Here is a 14,238-nt window from a genome sequence, read left to right as displayed (position 1 = left end):
CCTCTCCCTCTCCCTCTCCCTCTCCCTCTCTCTCTCTCTTTCCCTGTCATTTTCCATCCTCCTCCTCCTCTCTCTCTTCGGCCCTCTCTTTACACCTTATTGGCCTTCAGAATATTAGAGGTTGCCCATCTTCAACTTATGTTAAATACAATCCACAATTACACATTCACAGTGTTTTTTTTTCCATGTCACTTTTGGATCGTTATCTAATTGATATAATCAATTATCATATAAAAAGTGTTTTACCTTTTTTTTTTTTTTAAGCTGAAAAAGAAATATATGTCATGCAAATCAAGTAGCGTATGCAAATTAGGTGCATGTCTTTTTCGATGTAAAAATTGGTATATAGTAACATGGGAGGAGAATATAACCATTAGCATACTTATATGATTTGGAAAATGTTGTCCACCTATATATTTCCACACCATAACTCCCTGATGAAGACAATATATACATTCTAATCACCACATCTCAATACCTTATAGAGTTAAGAGTCGCTGCAAACACCTCGAATTGACTGCACTTAATCTTAGCAAGGACCAAATGAAATGATTGTTTTTTAGTTTGCTGAGCACGTTTGTATGGAAACCAATTGGTCGACTGTACTCCACTATGCCCATATATTTTTTGTCATTCAAGTTAACAACTATACTGTGTATACATGTGTTTGTGTATAATTGCAAACGCATGAAGAGAAAGACATGCACCTACTAGCAAATGCAGTGTTGGGTGGAGAACTTGTACTCTTTACCATCATGCTAGCTAGCAGATCTGCAGATATGACAAAAAGTTCAAAAACTCATCTTTGCGAGACACAGATTACATGCTACTTATCAGAACCTTTTTTTTTTTCCTAACTAGCTAGTTTTCCCAATGTACATGGCACATTATAATTTATATGACCATATCACATCATCACATTTAAAAAGAAAATCACAAAATATGATTAAGAGTGTGCAAGTAAAAGAATGGCAGATTCATAACCCTATAGTGTGTTTGGAATCACATTTATAGAGTCATAACCCTCGAGTTTGTAATACATAGCTAGGATTGAAACAAGCAAAAACAAATATTGTAGAGATCAAATTTCCTGTAGCATTGTCCAATGAAAGAAGCTTAGTCATATATTCGAGGGACATTCTGACCCAAAAAAAAAATTATTCGAGAGACATTAAATTGATAGAAGCAACCATACAGATTTGGAGAGTTGGAGTAGTTCTACCATGTGCTATGCGATATAAAGTGTTCCCAAGCATGGTTTTGGCGAGGAAGATAGGTTGTGAACATGATGGTACACAACACAGTTAAACGAATTATAAGCAGATTGCAGTGAGAGTAAGCATCTTTGCAAGATGGAGAAAATTGTGAAATTGTCAGGACCCTTAAACTGGAAACCAAGAGACAGTATCCATCACACATCAGTTAGTCCCAGCAAACACAATCAAAGTTGAAAACAAATTAAATCAACTAAATACCAATTCTTCTATATGATCTTTTTTCCATCCTTGATCTTTGTTACAGTGCCTACATAAGCCCGTCAGCAAAATTGTCATCCCATGCTAAAAACTGTTTTCATAATGTACAATGCCGATTATAGTAATATTCAACAGTACCAAACTTTTATGCAGCATTTCTGACACTGCGGATAAGAGCATGCTAGAAGTGACAAAAGGAACCAACAGGTCTTTGGCATGCAGTGTGTGACTGTAGCGAAATGTGAACAGCACCACTGAGCAAGATGGATGGGGATGAGTTTGTGCATTAGGAGGGAATTGTAACATGCATCAGAATACGGCTTCCCTTAATGTCTGATGATTATTTAATTTGGCTTCAGAGTTGAGGGACAATAAAAGCTGAATGCTGAAGTTCTGTAACAAGGATGCATAGGCTGGTTTATGGTATAGGAATGACCCTATCTGTCTGCTATAGTGACTTGCCAGCTTTGGCAGATCTCACCAGAGAGAAAGCAACCTGTATAACCGGGAATATGTGGCAGTCATATTGTTAGATGGCCACAAAGTAGATTATAGGTCTGTAAGATTTTCTCTAAGAGAATAACAATCCAATGCTCATACAACTATCTAAACATATGGCATTCAATTTAGTAAAACACAAGTTAGAGATGAATATCCACAAATAGGCCGGTCTTAATTTTTTGGTTTAACTAGATGGACAATCTGATAATATCCCAACCCAACTTGTTAAAACTCTTTGAATGGTAAGGTCAACAATAGTAATAAAAGGCCACAGAAGAACTCCCACCAGTATAGGTTTAGGAAAACTGTACAGTGTAAAAAATTTACCTAGAGTTCTATTAAGTCATCAAATTGGAATTTATTACATCACTACAGGCCGCCTGTAATCTGATTTCAAGATGATTGTATATGTCAGCTTTAAATTCCTACTAGATTATCCAGTTTACCATTCCAAGAACTCACATACCAGACCTACTCAGAGGATGAGCAGTCTCATTCACATGAAGAGATTACTGACAAATTTGTTTACAACAACGAAAAAAGAGAGATCTTTTGTTTTTGTTTTTTTTTTTTGTACCAACAAATTACTTTGTTTTCAAAATCAAATGACTGAAGAGTTCAAGAAGCAGGATCAGTAGTAACGGGCTAACATGGTGAAGGATCAGAGCAGGAAGAGGGTCATGAACAATTCAAGGAGGCTTTGTCCAAATAGAATCATTTTTTGAGTTGTTTGAAGGGCACTCAGAATATATTTGACAAGTTAACTTTCTCCATCTTATTTTTCAAGACTATTTTAATTCTGGGTTTGATCACTAAATGCTTGAGGAAGCAATCTAAACTTTGGTTTATCATTACTACTGCCTTTAAGTTTGGTAGGATTCAATTGATTACTCCCTCTATGACTAAATACACATTTATTAGTCTCGCTCAAGTACCTCGCATCCATGTCATAAATCCAAGGCTCACACCTGAAAGGATGTGGATGACAGTTGTGGATAAGACACCACAATAGACTTTGTTGTGTAAGAACCCAAATAGATGGGAATGACACACCTCTATGTGACTAACAAGAAAGCCCTCCCTACTCAGCTACCCAATACAGATAAGGATGTGGTTCTGTTACGAGTTTAATCTTAGCTACAACCGACTTATAGAATACATTTATAGGGTTTTCTTCATCAATGACAATTTTACACACTTTGTCCTTGTACTTACAAAGTGTGAAATGGAAAATTACAATTCAACACAAAAGCTGAACTGTAACATTTGTAGCTGTTAGATATTCTAAACAGTCATACAATCGCCATTGGATGGACGATATCCCCAACTGTCTAGCTGTGTAGGCAAGGTCAGACTGAGAAAAAATAAAAACTGTGATGGCAAGGTTTTGGGTAATACAGTAATAGCCTGCATATTAGCCTCACTTTTGGTCTACAGTCTCTTTAAACTTGTAAATTCTATGGATGTTCACATCCCCTGAAGAGGGAGGTGAGAATGTTTTAACATTCTGAGGGCCATGGTGAAACAAGGGAATTAGGGGAACTTAATGGGAAGGAAACAAAAGCAAAAGTAATGGGAAAGGAAATGTAGAGTAAGACAAAGGGACATGCTGAAATTAAACTCAAATTTGAAATGCATAACACTAAATTTAAATTGCCTAGATAGACAGTAATTTTTCAAAAAGAAGCCTACAGACACTAATAAAAATCAAGACCCAAACATCGATATGATATGGTGCAATGGATGATCCAAGTAAATGGACATTGGGTTTGTGATTCAGACTGCTTCGAACTCATGACCTTGAGGTTTCATGCAAGCACTAAACCACAATACTAGAAGGAAAGCAGGTAAGTAAATGGACGTTGGGTTAATTATTGCAAGCAATTCAAGGCTAAATTTTACAGCATATTTTATGTATTGAAATCCTATATTAGCACTCATGCATTCTCTTCATAAGCAATGTAATAGTGTAATACACTGATTCTTCCTTTTCCTCTTTATATATTCTCTTTCTTCAATTATTTTCAAAATGTTGATTCCAAAAAACATACAACCATGATATAAACATATTGGAAGAGAAGATGTTGTCAAGGTAAAAACTCACATCTGATCACATGTATATTGACAATTAATTTCCTCATTGAAGCATTAGAGATTAAATACTTTATCAGCACTCACAATACCAGATAAATTGGGATAACTGGCTAAGTCTATCATAAAAAACAATTCAGGATATCATAGTTCTTCTATGTCGTTCAAGTTGATCAGTATAAAAATATATGTTGTGTATTAATAACATCAACTCACTAAATGTCCCAAATGGCATCTAAAAGTGATAATTTACGATTTAATAATCATGAGATGAACACCATGGTAAAATAAAGCAGGAGATGAAATCTCACCTTTTTCTTTTGCCCTTAGGGAAACTAACCTAAATAACCATCAAATAAGTGAATTACCAATAATCTCCACATGAACAGGTGCCTTCCCTGAAGTGGTGAAACCGGTTTGCATCTCGAACAATGATCACCCTTTGTGTAATAGCTGATACAAACTTACTAAATGCATGGCAGTCACCACAAACCCTAAGATTCTTTGTAATTCTGATAGGAGTTCCATCAGCAGTGGCGATAAGGCCAAATGCAATTGCCAACTTCTCACTATGTGTATACAAAATACCAAGCTTCACTTCCTCATCAACATCATGTAACACAAAATTTGTATCAGGAACATAACCAGCCATCTCCAATTTATTACTCAAACTCTCGAGCATTGCATAAATCTTTTCCGACCATGGATGAGTCCTATCTCCAACTCTAAATTGGTAAATTTTGTTATCCGCCTCAATCCAAGTCAAACCGGGAATTTTCTTCAGACTCCTCTGGGTCATCAGACCTCTCATCTTTGCCACTTCTTTCCACCTACCTGCTCTTGCATAAATATTTGAGAGCAATACATAATGCCCTGGGTTTTCGGGCTGTAGTTCAAGAAGGGAATTCGCTGCCTTTTCTGCTAGGTCTATATTTCCATGGATTCTACATGCCCCAAGTAAAGCACCCCATAACCCCTCATCTTTCTCAACTGCCATACTCTCAACCAATTTTAAGGCCTCATCAAGTCTCCCAGCACGGCCCAAGAGATCGACCATACAAGTATAGTGTTTGACATCTGCTCGGACAGCATACTCATCCCACATTATTGAGAAAAACCAACGACCCTCTTCAATCAAGCCTGAATGACTACAAGCATATAATAGTGAAAGAAACGTTATCGGATTTGGTAATACTCTACTGCTCAACATCATATCAAAAATATCAAGAGCTTTCCTGCCATCCCCATGATAACCATAAGCTGCAATCATGGCACTCCATGTTATAACATTCTTTACTTGCATCCTATCAAAAATTTCCCTTGCGGAATCAACACACCCGCACTTAGCATACATATCAATCATTGCCGTTCCCAAAATCACATCCAAGGAGAACTTGTTCCTACATATGTACTCATGAACAAGTCTGGCCTTATGCATAGCCCCCAACTTTGCACAAGCATTAACAATCGTCACCATAGCAACCTTATCCGGGGCAACACCTTCATCGATCATCCGATCAAACATCACCAAGGACTCATTAGCATTCCTGCACTCAGCAAATGCACCAATCATCACTGTCCACGTTACAAGATCCCTGCTTTGCATATTATCAAACAACTGACGAGCATCCTCTATAACCCTACATTTTGCATACAAGTCCACGAGCGCAGCGCAAACAAAATTATCCGAAAGCAACCCATGTTTCAGAACAATGTCATGAACCAATCTTCCCATTTGCAGGTGCATCATATCCCTGCAAGCCCTTATCACCAAAGGCAATGTATAATTATCAGGTCGCACCCCACATCGAATAAGCTCCCTAAATGTTGCAAACCCATTACTAAAATCACCAGCCTTCACAAACCCACCAACCATTACACTCCAAGTGACTGAATCTCTCTCCCCCATCCCACTAAACAAAGCATAAGCTTCACCCAACACATTATACTGAGCATACATGTAAAGGAGCTTGTTTGCAACAGTGAGGTTTTGGAGCATTCCATTGACAGCCACTTGGGCATGGACTTGTCTAATGTGGAAGGTGTTCCTAGAGCTGAGCAGGGCAGTGATGTAGAATTTGGGGTCTAAAGAGAGTGAAAAATGAGGTTGTGGTACTCCTTGTATATGGGTATGGGACATTGCGGTATCTGCCATAGCAGCCGCTGTAGAAAACAAGTAGAATCTAACCAAACCATGGTTTCGAATAAGGACGGTCTGGTGTTTCAGTTTGAGCATAAGAGCGGTTGTGGGAGTGAAAGTTTCAAACTGTCATCAACTTTACAGTTTGACTGTTTGAGAATGAAGCACATGCTTCAACGGGAAAGGTTTATGGGGAAAACGACAACGTAACATCATAATTTTTTTTTGCTAATTCTTAAAAATAAAAAATAAAAAACTGTTAGCTACTCAATTTTTTTTCATTCTTACTATAATATTTAGCAATTTCTAAGTTCTAGTCAGATATCCGAGTTTAAAACCATTTGCTGTGGACAATGTTTGGCTCTGTGCTCGTAAAGAGTCATTCTTCCTTATAAGTCAATCACATGCTGACTTAAGGAGGAATTGGAAATTAAGAGAAAATATTACCAGATATTGAAAAACAGCATTTCATTGAGAAATTAGTTAAAGTGAAATCATTAAAAAAATATTACAATGCAAAAATCCAAAACTTGTTTTAATGCACTTTCAAATAACGAAAAGTGTTTTAACGAGCAGCGACTTACATAATTGGGTAAACAAAACAGTATTTCAGGGAATAAAACTTAGGCACAATGTAGGTTCTTCTGCCACAATATACATTCCTATATGGAGCTACACTGCTAAATCCAAAGACTGGATTAATTGATACACTGGCTGCACTAGGAATAACCAATGCACCACCACCCTCCCACCCACCACCTTCTACTACACCCTGTATTTTCTCAAATGCAAGAAAAAGTGTACAATAATGATACAAATACAAATACCAATTTCATGCAAGTAATTGAGCTAAAAGATCACTCCAACATCAGTTTAGTTGTATAAGTGGTGAGCGTGGTATAAGCGACGGCTTCAACTCCTTCACATCCAATGACTCGTATGAATTGTTTTCCCGGAACTCTTCAACAAGAGCTTCCATTGGCATGGCTCGAAGTGACTCTATCGTTCCCTTGCTTGGAATTTCTGGCTCGGCCTTTTCTGGTGTAGCTCCACTAGGTTCATAATCCTGCATATTATTCATAAAAGAAATCACGAAGTGAAATTGCAAATGTGCACATGGTATAAATCTGTAGGAAAACTTGTGACAGGTGATGATGCAATTACAAAGAACCTATACAATTGTAACAAGTTTTTTTAAAGTCATCAGCATTTCCTCTCTCATTTGGGAAAAACAAACACAGGTAAAAACACATTTTACCCCATCACATTAAAGAGCAAACTTTCAATATCTCATTACTTCCCTTTTATACTCAAAAGTAGAAGAATGTCTTCAAGCAAAAATTGTGCCCACCGTCCCGAGTCACAAGTGATAAGTACATCAATCCTCCTTATCTTAATAAAACGTTGTGTGAAAAAGCAACTTACCATGTACTGGTTCTGGAACGTATCCCGTGCCTTCTCCTCAATCGATGCAGCTTGGCCAGAGTGATCCTCCCGGAAAGTCTCAAGGGTATTTGAATGTGCTTTGATAGTCTCCAAGATTTCAGATATAGATCCCCGATCCTGCTCATGCACACCTGTAGGACGTTCCACAACCAAAAAATTACCGTCTACTATAAACATATACAAATTAACCATAAATCCAAAGCTATATGAATCTAAATATCCAAAGCTAACACAAACACAGGTGCATAATGCATTACACCATATATGTTAAATCAGTTGTATTAAAACCTGATTATTTAACTTTATCTACATCTCATGATAGCATTGCAATTTCATCATTTTCATATTCAAATGCATAAATCCAAAAGACCACACGGTCCACACACAGTGTGGACTTCCACAGTCGTCATTAGTGCATTATTTAAAAAGAGAAGAAAAAAGCACAATAGTAGATTGTAAACAAAATATAACGCCCACAGTAAGACAACAAAAAACTCACTATCAACATGTTGAAGGACATCCTTAGTATTGTTTGCCACGTCTTCCTCAACTGTAACCCTCACTGAACTGATCTCAACATCATGTTGCTCATTGCTATCAGAAGCATTCCTGCACCAAAGCATTTTGAAAGGATTTAGAGCATATGAGATGGCCTAAACATTATCTACACTGTGCAAAACTGTAAATGTGAGCCTATATTGTTCAACACTTAAGAATCTGTTCTCGTAAAGTTTAGCAAGCAGAGGTACTTTCTCTTGTATTCATTTATTTTTAAGACAAAAAAAACATTACAGTAGGTTGCCCACACAAAATTTAGGCAAAAGCAACAACAAAGCTTAATGAACAAGATATGAAAGGGGGTTTCCTAGGACATATACCATACAAAAAAGAAGTTGGATGACCATAATGGCAGCTACCTGATAAGTGATGCCATAGCTGAAACATGTTTATTTCCCATTTCATTTACAGACTCCTGTGTCCTTTTCCAATGCTCCAAAGCTGAATCAGCGGTACTTACACTAAACAAATGAAAAGACATAACAAAGGTCACCGTTCTGAAAAAAGGATATGGGTCAAGACTCAGAATACAACGGAAGACATTAACTTACCATTTCTGTAGAAGTGCATCCATGCGACAATGCTTTGCAGCAGAGTAATCAGCACCATCCTTAGCATTATTCCCTGCTTGCAATGAAAATGCCAGCCACTTTCGTTTTGCATCAGCGGTAATACCCTCCATGGAGGACACATGACCATCCAAGAAAGATTTGTCTGCGACAGCACCTTCTCTAAGATCAACAAGCCTGGAATCAACCTGGAAACTCAAGTCATTTTAGGAAACCTATAGAATCAAATCAGAATTAACAAAAGATAAACAAATAATAAACCATCAACACAAACAAACCATCTCTTTTTGACGACAAATGTGATTGGAGACTAAATTAGAGATATCAGCCATAAGCTTCTCTGCATCAGATCTTGACTGCTCCTGTGTGACAAAAACTTGGCGTATCAGAAAATTCCAGAAAGAAAAAAATGGGGGTAGAAACTGTGTATACTTACCTCATAAACACTTGATATATATATATATATATAATAAAAAATAAAAAAATAAAAGCTCACCTCATAAGCCTTCTGAAACTCAGCAATGCTCTTCATTTTAACATCATTGGCATGTGCCACATGATCTTCAAGCCGTTTGGATTCTTCTGAAAGCTTGTGTAGAAATCCTTGAGAGTACTCAGAAATGTCCTTTGTTTGCTCAATACTAGAATTGAACCTCTGTAATATACAAAATTGCAAAACCCAAATAAGAAAACCGTAGGAGGATAATATATCAATGCAGAGCAAAACATTGTGAGAAGCACAACAAGTGATGCACTACAAACTTATTTTTCATACAATAAATTTATAGAAATCTCCAGAGAGATCACAATTTGAAAGAGTAGAAAGAGTAGTAAGGTGGATGTCAGAGCAGATACCTGTCTCAATTCCTTGGCAAAAACTGTCATTTCGCTCTGCTGTGTGGAGAGACCACTCTGAAGATCTTCAAATATTGAAGCTGCTTCACCAGCTTCTGAAGCCAGAAACTGATTCCCCAAAAGTAAATAAATAAATAAGCTTGATAGACATCAAAAGATATTGCAGCAGTAAGAATATCAAAATAGTGCAAAACTGAAAATTGCAACAGGTGATGAAATGCTAGGAAACTCAGATTGTTGCTACCTACTTCTTCAATAGAATGTGCATTAGAAGAGGTCAAAGACGAAATTTCCTCTAAACCAGCATTAGAGCTCGCCTTGTGCAAACGCACAACATTTTGCACTGTCTCAATATGCTGAAGATATAAAGTCCTTGAAGATGTCACTTTATTCTTCATATCCATAACCGCCTAAAAGTAGTATGCCACAAAGCATGAAAAAATCATTAGAAAAAACCTAACATAAATGAACCTCAATAAAGAGAACATGCAAACATACATTAAATACCTTATCATGTGCATTTAAAAAAGAATGACAAAGTCTATCGACACACTGAAGGTGTTCATTCTGACGAGACATTGATGTTGCCACCATCTGGCAAAGAGAACCAATTTTCTGGGCAAGATCTGCCTGGTAATTATCCACTACCAACCTGTTATCAGCACTCAGCTTGTCCTCTCTGCCTGCACAGTATCACATCAAGAACAAAACTTAGTAAGTTCAGTAAACAATTTAAATAACTAGAAACTAATTGCTTAGTGTAGGCTACAAACCAATTTTCATGAACAAGGAATCATTATCCTGAAGTGCATTCTCCAAGTCAGATTGTAAAACGCACGCTTGATGAGCCAGAGCATTTTCTGCCATGCATTCAGAAATATCAAAACAAACAACAGAAATGTAGAAAATGAAAATTTTCAAGATGTGCAGAATTCAAACATACCAGCTTTTTTCTGCTCTGAAATAATAAAATCCTTCTCCTTCAGAGTATATCGACATTTCATCAATTCGTCCTCAGTGTTAGATAGCAACTTAGTGGTATGATTCAAAGTATTCTGCATGTTATTTTTAAGAGGTTTTAGAATCTACACATAAATCCATAATCACATACAAGAGTATATGAAAAGAAGCTCACCTCAGTGGATTCAAGTTTGTTGCTCAAGTCATAACACTGTCGAACCTGGACATTATATTTGTCTTGCAATTCCTCGAGTTGCTGTTTTTAACATGCCATATGAGTAAAATTGAAGTTAAATATCAGACAAAACCAGTAGTGACCTATATTTTAAAAAGCAAGCATCACACGAACAAACCTTCTGATGGGTTTCTAGCATAACCCCCATCTGCTCTATCTGATCAGCCATGGCCTAAACACAAGAAAAAATAACTGAGTATACACCAAAAGTAATCAAGAAGACCCCATCAGAATCAGGTAATTAATGAAAAAACATTGTGGTTGTCTTTTTACATATGTACAAAGAGGTGTGTATCTAAGACCATAACAAGTACCACGACCAAAGAATGAAGGAAAGAAAAGCTATGATTCATAAAGCCAAAAGATAACTAAGCAAAATGTATACTGCCTTCTCAGAAGCTGAAAACACAACCGAAGAATGAAGGAAAGAACTTATGATTCATACATCCAAAAGATAACTAAGCAAAATGTATACTGCCTTCTCAAAAGCAGCAAACAAGTATTGTATTCATAGTTATTGAATCAGAAGTACAACAATATGTTAGAGAGGCAATCAAACAAAGCATTAACTTAAGGAAACTGAGGAAAATATCATACCTTCCTTTCACTTTCCTCCTGATAGTATCGATCCTTCGGGATATAGACTCCATTCTTCTCTCGTGCAGCATAAACCTCTGAACAGAATCACAATATTAGAAACAAGCAGAGACATCAGGTTACAGACAACTTTACCTAACGACTCAAATGCAAAATATCTGACCTGCCTTAAGCCGTTCAATTTCACCATAAAGATCCTTGATAAGAGTTGATTTCATCATTTTCTGATTCACCTACAAGTAACCGCAACAAAGAATTATTTTGATATAGATACCATGTTTAATCATTTAAAGCAACATTAGAAACACTCAAGGTTGCATCAGTAACCACAGATCACATTCCACAAAATACATAAACAAAAAAAGAGAGAAGAGTTAGCCAACTAATATGGAATAACAAACCTCGGGCTTATTTTTTATATTTTTGGCCCTGTGTGCATAATCCAGTGTACTCAGGGTTTCCTCCAGACAGTGCACAGCCGGTGAAACTGTGGCTATGATGCATGTCTTCGTTCTCCCTCCAAGTGAATCACGAAGTAACCGCGTTAGCTTGCTATCCCTAATTTCAAATACAATTTTGTTATTAGAATTGGGAAGAACAAAGGGCATATACAAAGAGATCAAAGCACAAAATAGCATTGCAAACCTGTAAGGAATATGCCCAAGATGCTCCACCAGAGCATTGATTACTCGCCCTAAAGTCAGTAAACTTTTGTTGATTTCTCCAGCTTCTCGTGCACGACCCTAAAATTTTGAGATGACACAAAAATAAGAAAACCAGTTTCAAGAATAATCTACTAGAGCAATTCCTAATCACACTAGAGATAAAATTGTAAAGTCAGACTTAATGTTTGCACCTCTCTAGCACCCGAACGAGAGATATTTTCTGAGCCAGCCAAATCAACCAGATTCAACTTTCCACATTTGATCAACTCTTCACCTTCTGGGGTTGCTTCCTTAATGTGTATCGTGATGGAAAATAGAGAATGTGATCGACTGAAGTTCCATATTAATTGTTCAGTAACACATAAACACATTGACATATACAAAACATGAAGACACTAAAAAGAAGCACTTGCATTACCTTGATTGCTTGTTCAATAAAGTTTCTGCAGTGCGACGTTTAGAAGACCCTCTTTCAAGTAGAGTGAAAATCTCACTAGCACTAGTCACAATTTCCTCCTCCAAACCTCTGACAAGGACTCCACCTTTCCCATCCTCCATTAAGGGCAACTGCTTCTTCTGCTTCTCCTCCAATGAAACTCTAGAAAGTTCCTCCGGGGCAAGCAGATCAGTAATCTCCTCATTGTAAAGCTCTAAAAAAGTGACCTTTACACTGTACTCTGCGTTCTGGCTCTCAAGGGTATCAAAAATCTGCTGCACAGCCCTCGGAATAACTCCGGCTTCTGGAGGCAATTCTCCATTCGGCCCACTCTGTTGCAATGTCCCATTACATCAACACACTTTCATGATGAATACTTAAAAAAAAAAAAACATAACCATGAAACTGATTATAAAAACAGACACATGCAGTACCTTTGCCCTTTTGCATTCACCCTCCATTGTGTACGTCTTTCCCGTTCCAGTTTGACCGTACGCGAAAATGGTACAGTTGAAGCCTTCCAATACTTCATTCACTATTGGAATCACAGCTTGCTCATATAGATCTCTCTGCTGAGCACCAGGACCAAAAACCTGCAAATACAAGCACCAAAAAGTTAAAATTTGAATGTAACCTCATAACATTAAAAAAAAAACAAAAACAAAATTCAAAAATCGGTGTTTGGGCTGAAGGGAAAACCTTATCAAAAGTGAAAACCCTATCGATATGCTTGCCGGCGATGTTCTGAGACACGGCCACTTCCCTCATATATTCATTGCAAGTAACAACCTGCGGGGCATTGCTCCGCAACTCGTCGTCACTAAACGGCCTAGTAGATTTTTCAAGTAACAAACGAAGAGAATCACATCACCAAGAAAAATTGGGGATTTGAAAACGGCGTGTTGCAGAAATTGCTATAATAATTTTCAAAACCATAAACCCTAGAGATAGAAAGAGGGGGAAGTACCTGCAACGAAGGAGAACCTGGACGTTGACGCCCTTCTCTTTCTCGCGGCCGGACATTCTAGCACGAGGGCGGGAGGGAGAGTCGCACGCACCTATGATGGTCTTGCTTGTACTGGATCCGCTCCCACGAATGATTATCTCCGCCACTGTCTCTCTCTCTCTCTCTCTCTCTCTCTCTCTCTATGATGTCCTGATGTGTGAGTGTGAATGCGAAATGCTTTCTTTCTCACTCTATTGCTCTGAATCGGGAAGAGAGCGGGATTGGAGTGAGATTTGAAATTTGAGACCCGCTCTCTCCAAATATATCGACGGCTCCACGTCAAGGAATGCAGATCGGACGGTCTAGATGTCCTTCAGTTTCATATAACTGGATTTTACTATACTGCCCTTACTTATAACTATAATGACAGATTAACACTGATGGGTGGCTGGACTGGGGAAATCTGGACCATATGAAATTGGGCTTTGTGTTTTGCGGGCTATGGCCGTGTACAATCTTTCAGGTGGTACAGGAACTAGTTTTGGGCCTTTTGGTTGGTCTATTACAATTATGGGGACTAATATCGTCATTTGCCTTTTTTGTTGAGGGCTGCTATTTGCACACCCTTTTTTTTCTTTTTGCACACCCTTTTTCTCTTTTTTTCTCCTACACACCCCACACACTTACTTCAAATTCAAAATCTCTCAACACACACCTAACCCATTACTAAAATACCCTCATTTCATTACACACTCTTCTTTCTT

At 37.6% G+C, this 14,238-nt stretch overlaps 1 protein-coding gene and 1 pseudogene across 2 annotated transcripts; both read right to left on the bottom strand.

Annotated features, from left to right (window-relative positions):
- Nucleotides 1-638: 638 nt before the first annotated feature.
- Nucleotides 639-6,307, bottom strand: LOC147282094 (pentatricopeptide repeat-containing protein CRR2, chloroplastic pseudogene; annotated as a pseudogene). Its single transcript, XR_015122783.1, has 2 exons — nucleotides 4,379-6,307; nucleotides 639-771 (listed from the first exon to the last, which is right to left on the bottom strand). The product of XR_015122783.1 is annotated as a pentatricopeptide repeat-containing protein CRR2, chloroplastic pseudogene (transcript).
- Nucleotides 6,308-6,994: 687 nt separating this feature from the next.
- LOC147282093 (P-loop containing nucleoside triphosphate hydrolases superfamily protein) lies at nucleotides 6,995-13,631 on the bottom strand. The gene is made up of 23 exons (XM_086247145.1): nucleotides 13,496-13,631; nucleotides 13,228-13,357; nucleotides 12,963-13,121; nucleotides 12,511-12,860; nucleotides 12,284-12,422; nucleotides 12,073-12,170; nucleotides 11,829-11,985; nucleotides 11,591-11,660; nucleotides 11,428-11,504; nucleotides 10,949-11,002; nucleotides 10,771-10,851; nucleotides 10,579-10,690; nucleotides 10,409-10,495; nucleotides 10,143-10,318; nucleotides 9,884-10,045; nucleotides 9,636-9,743; nucleotides 9,277-9,435; nucleotides 9,059-9,142; nucleotides 8,763-8,968; nucleotides 8,571-8,672; nucleotides 8,153-8,262; nucleotides 7,633-7,784; nucleotides 6,995-7,273 (listed from the first exon to the last, which is right to left on the bottom strand). The coding sequence occupies exons 1-23, from the start codon at nucleotides 13,549-13,551 to the stop codon at nucleotides 7,076-7,078; spliced, it is 3,027 nt and encodes a 1,008-aa protein (XP_086103271.1). The 5' UTR covers nucleotides 13,552-13,631; the 3' UTR covers nucleotides 6,995-7,075.
- Nucleotides 13,632-14,238: the final 607 nt, after the last annotated feature.

The sequence above is a fragment of the Dryas octopetala genome, chromosome 6 (genome assembly GCF_963921425.1).
Source record: "Dryas octopetala chromosome 6, drDryOcto1.1, whole genome shotgun sequence".
NCBI classification, from domain to species: domain Eukaryota; kingdom Viridiplantae; phylum Streptophyta; class Magnoliopsida; order Rosales; family Rosaceae; genus Dryas; species Dryas octopetala.
Note: the sequence above shows the minus strand (reverse complement) of the source record. Positions and strands in the feature narration are given on the sequence as shown.

What these genes read in the sequence shown, in the direction of transcription:
- LOC147282093 (XM_086247145.1), bottom strand. Translation starts at nt 13,551, where the DNA reads ATGTCCGGCCGCGAGAAAGAGAAGGGCGTCAACGTCCAGGTTCTCCTT. An exon ending in TTATTGAACAAGCAATCAAG is followed by an intron (nt 12,423 to 12,510) that starts GTAATGCAAGTG and finishes ATGGAACTTCAG; the next exon opens with TCGATCACATTCTCTATTTT. An exon ending in AGTTTCAGAAGGCTTATGAG is followed by an intron (nt 9,143 to 9,276) that starts GTGAGCTTTTAT and finishes TTTGTCACACAG; the next exon opens with GAGCAGTCAAGATCTGATGC.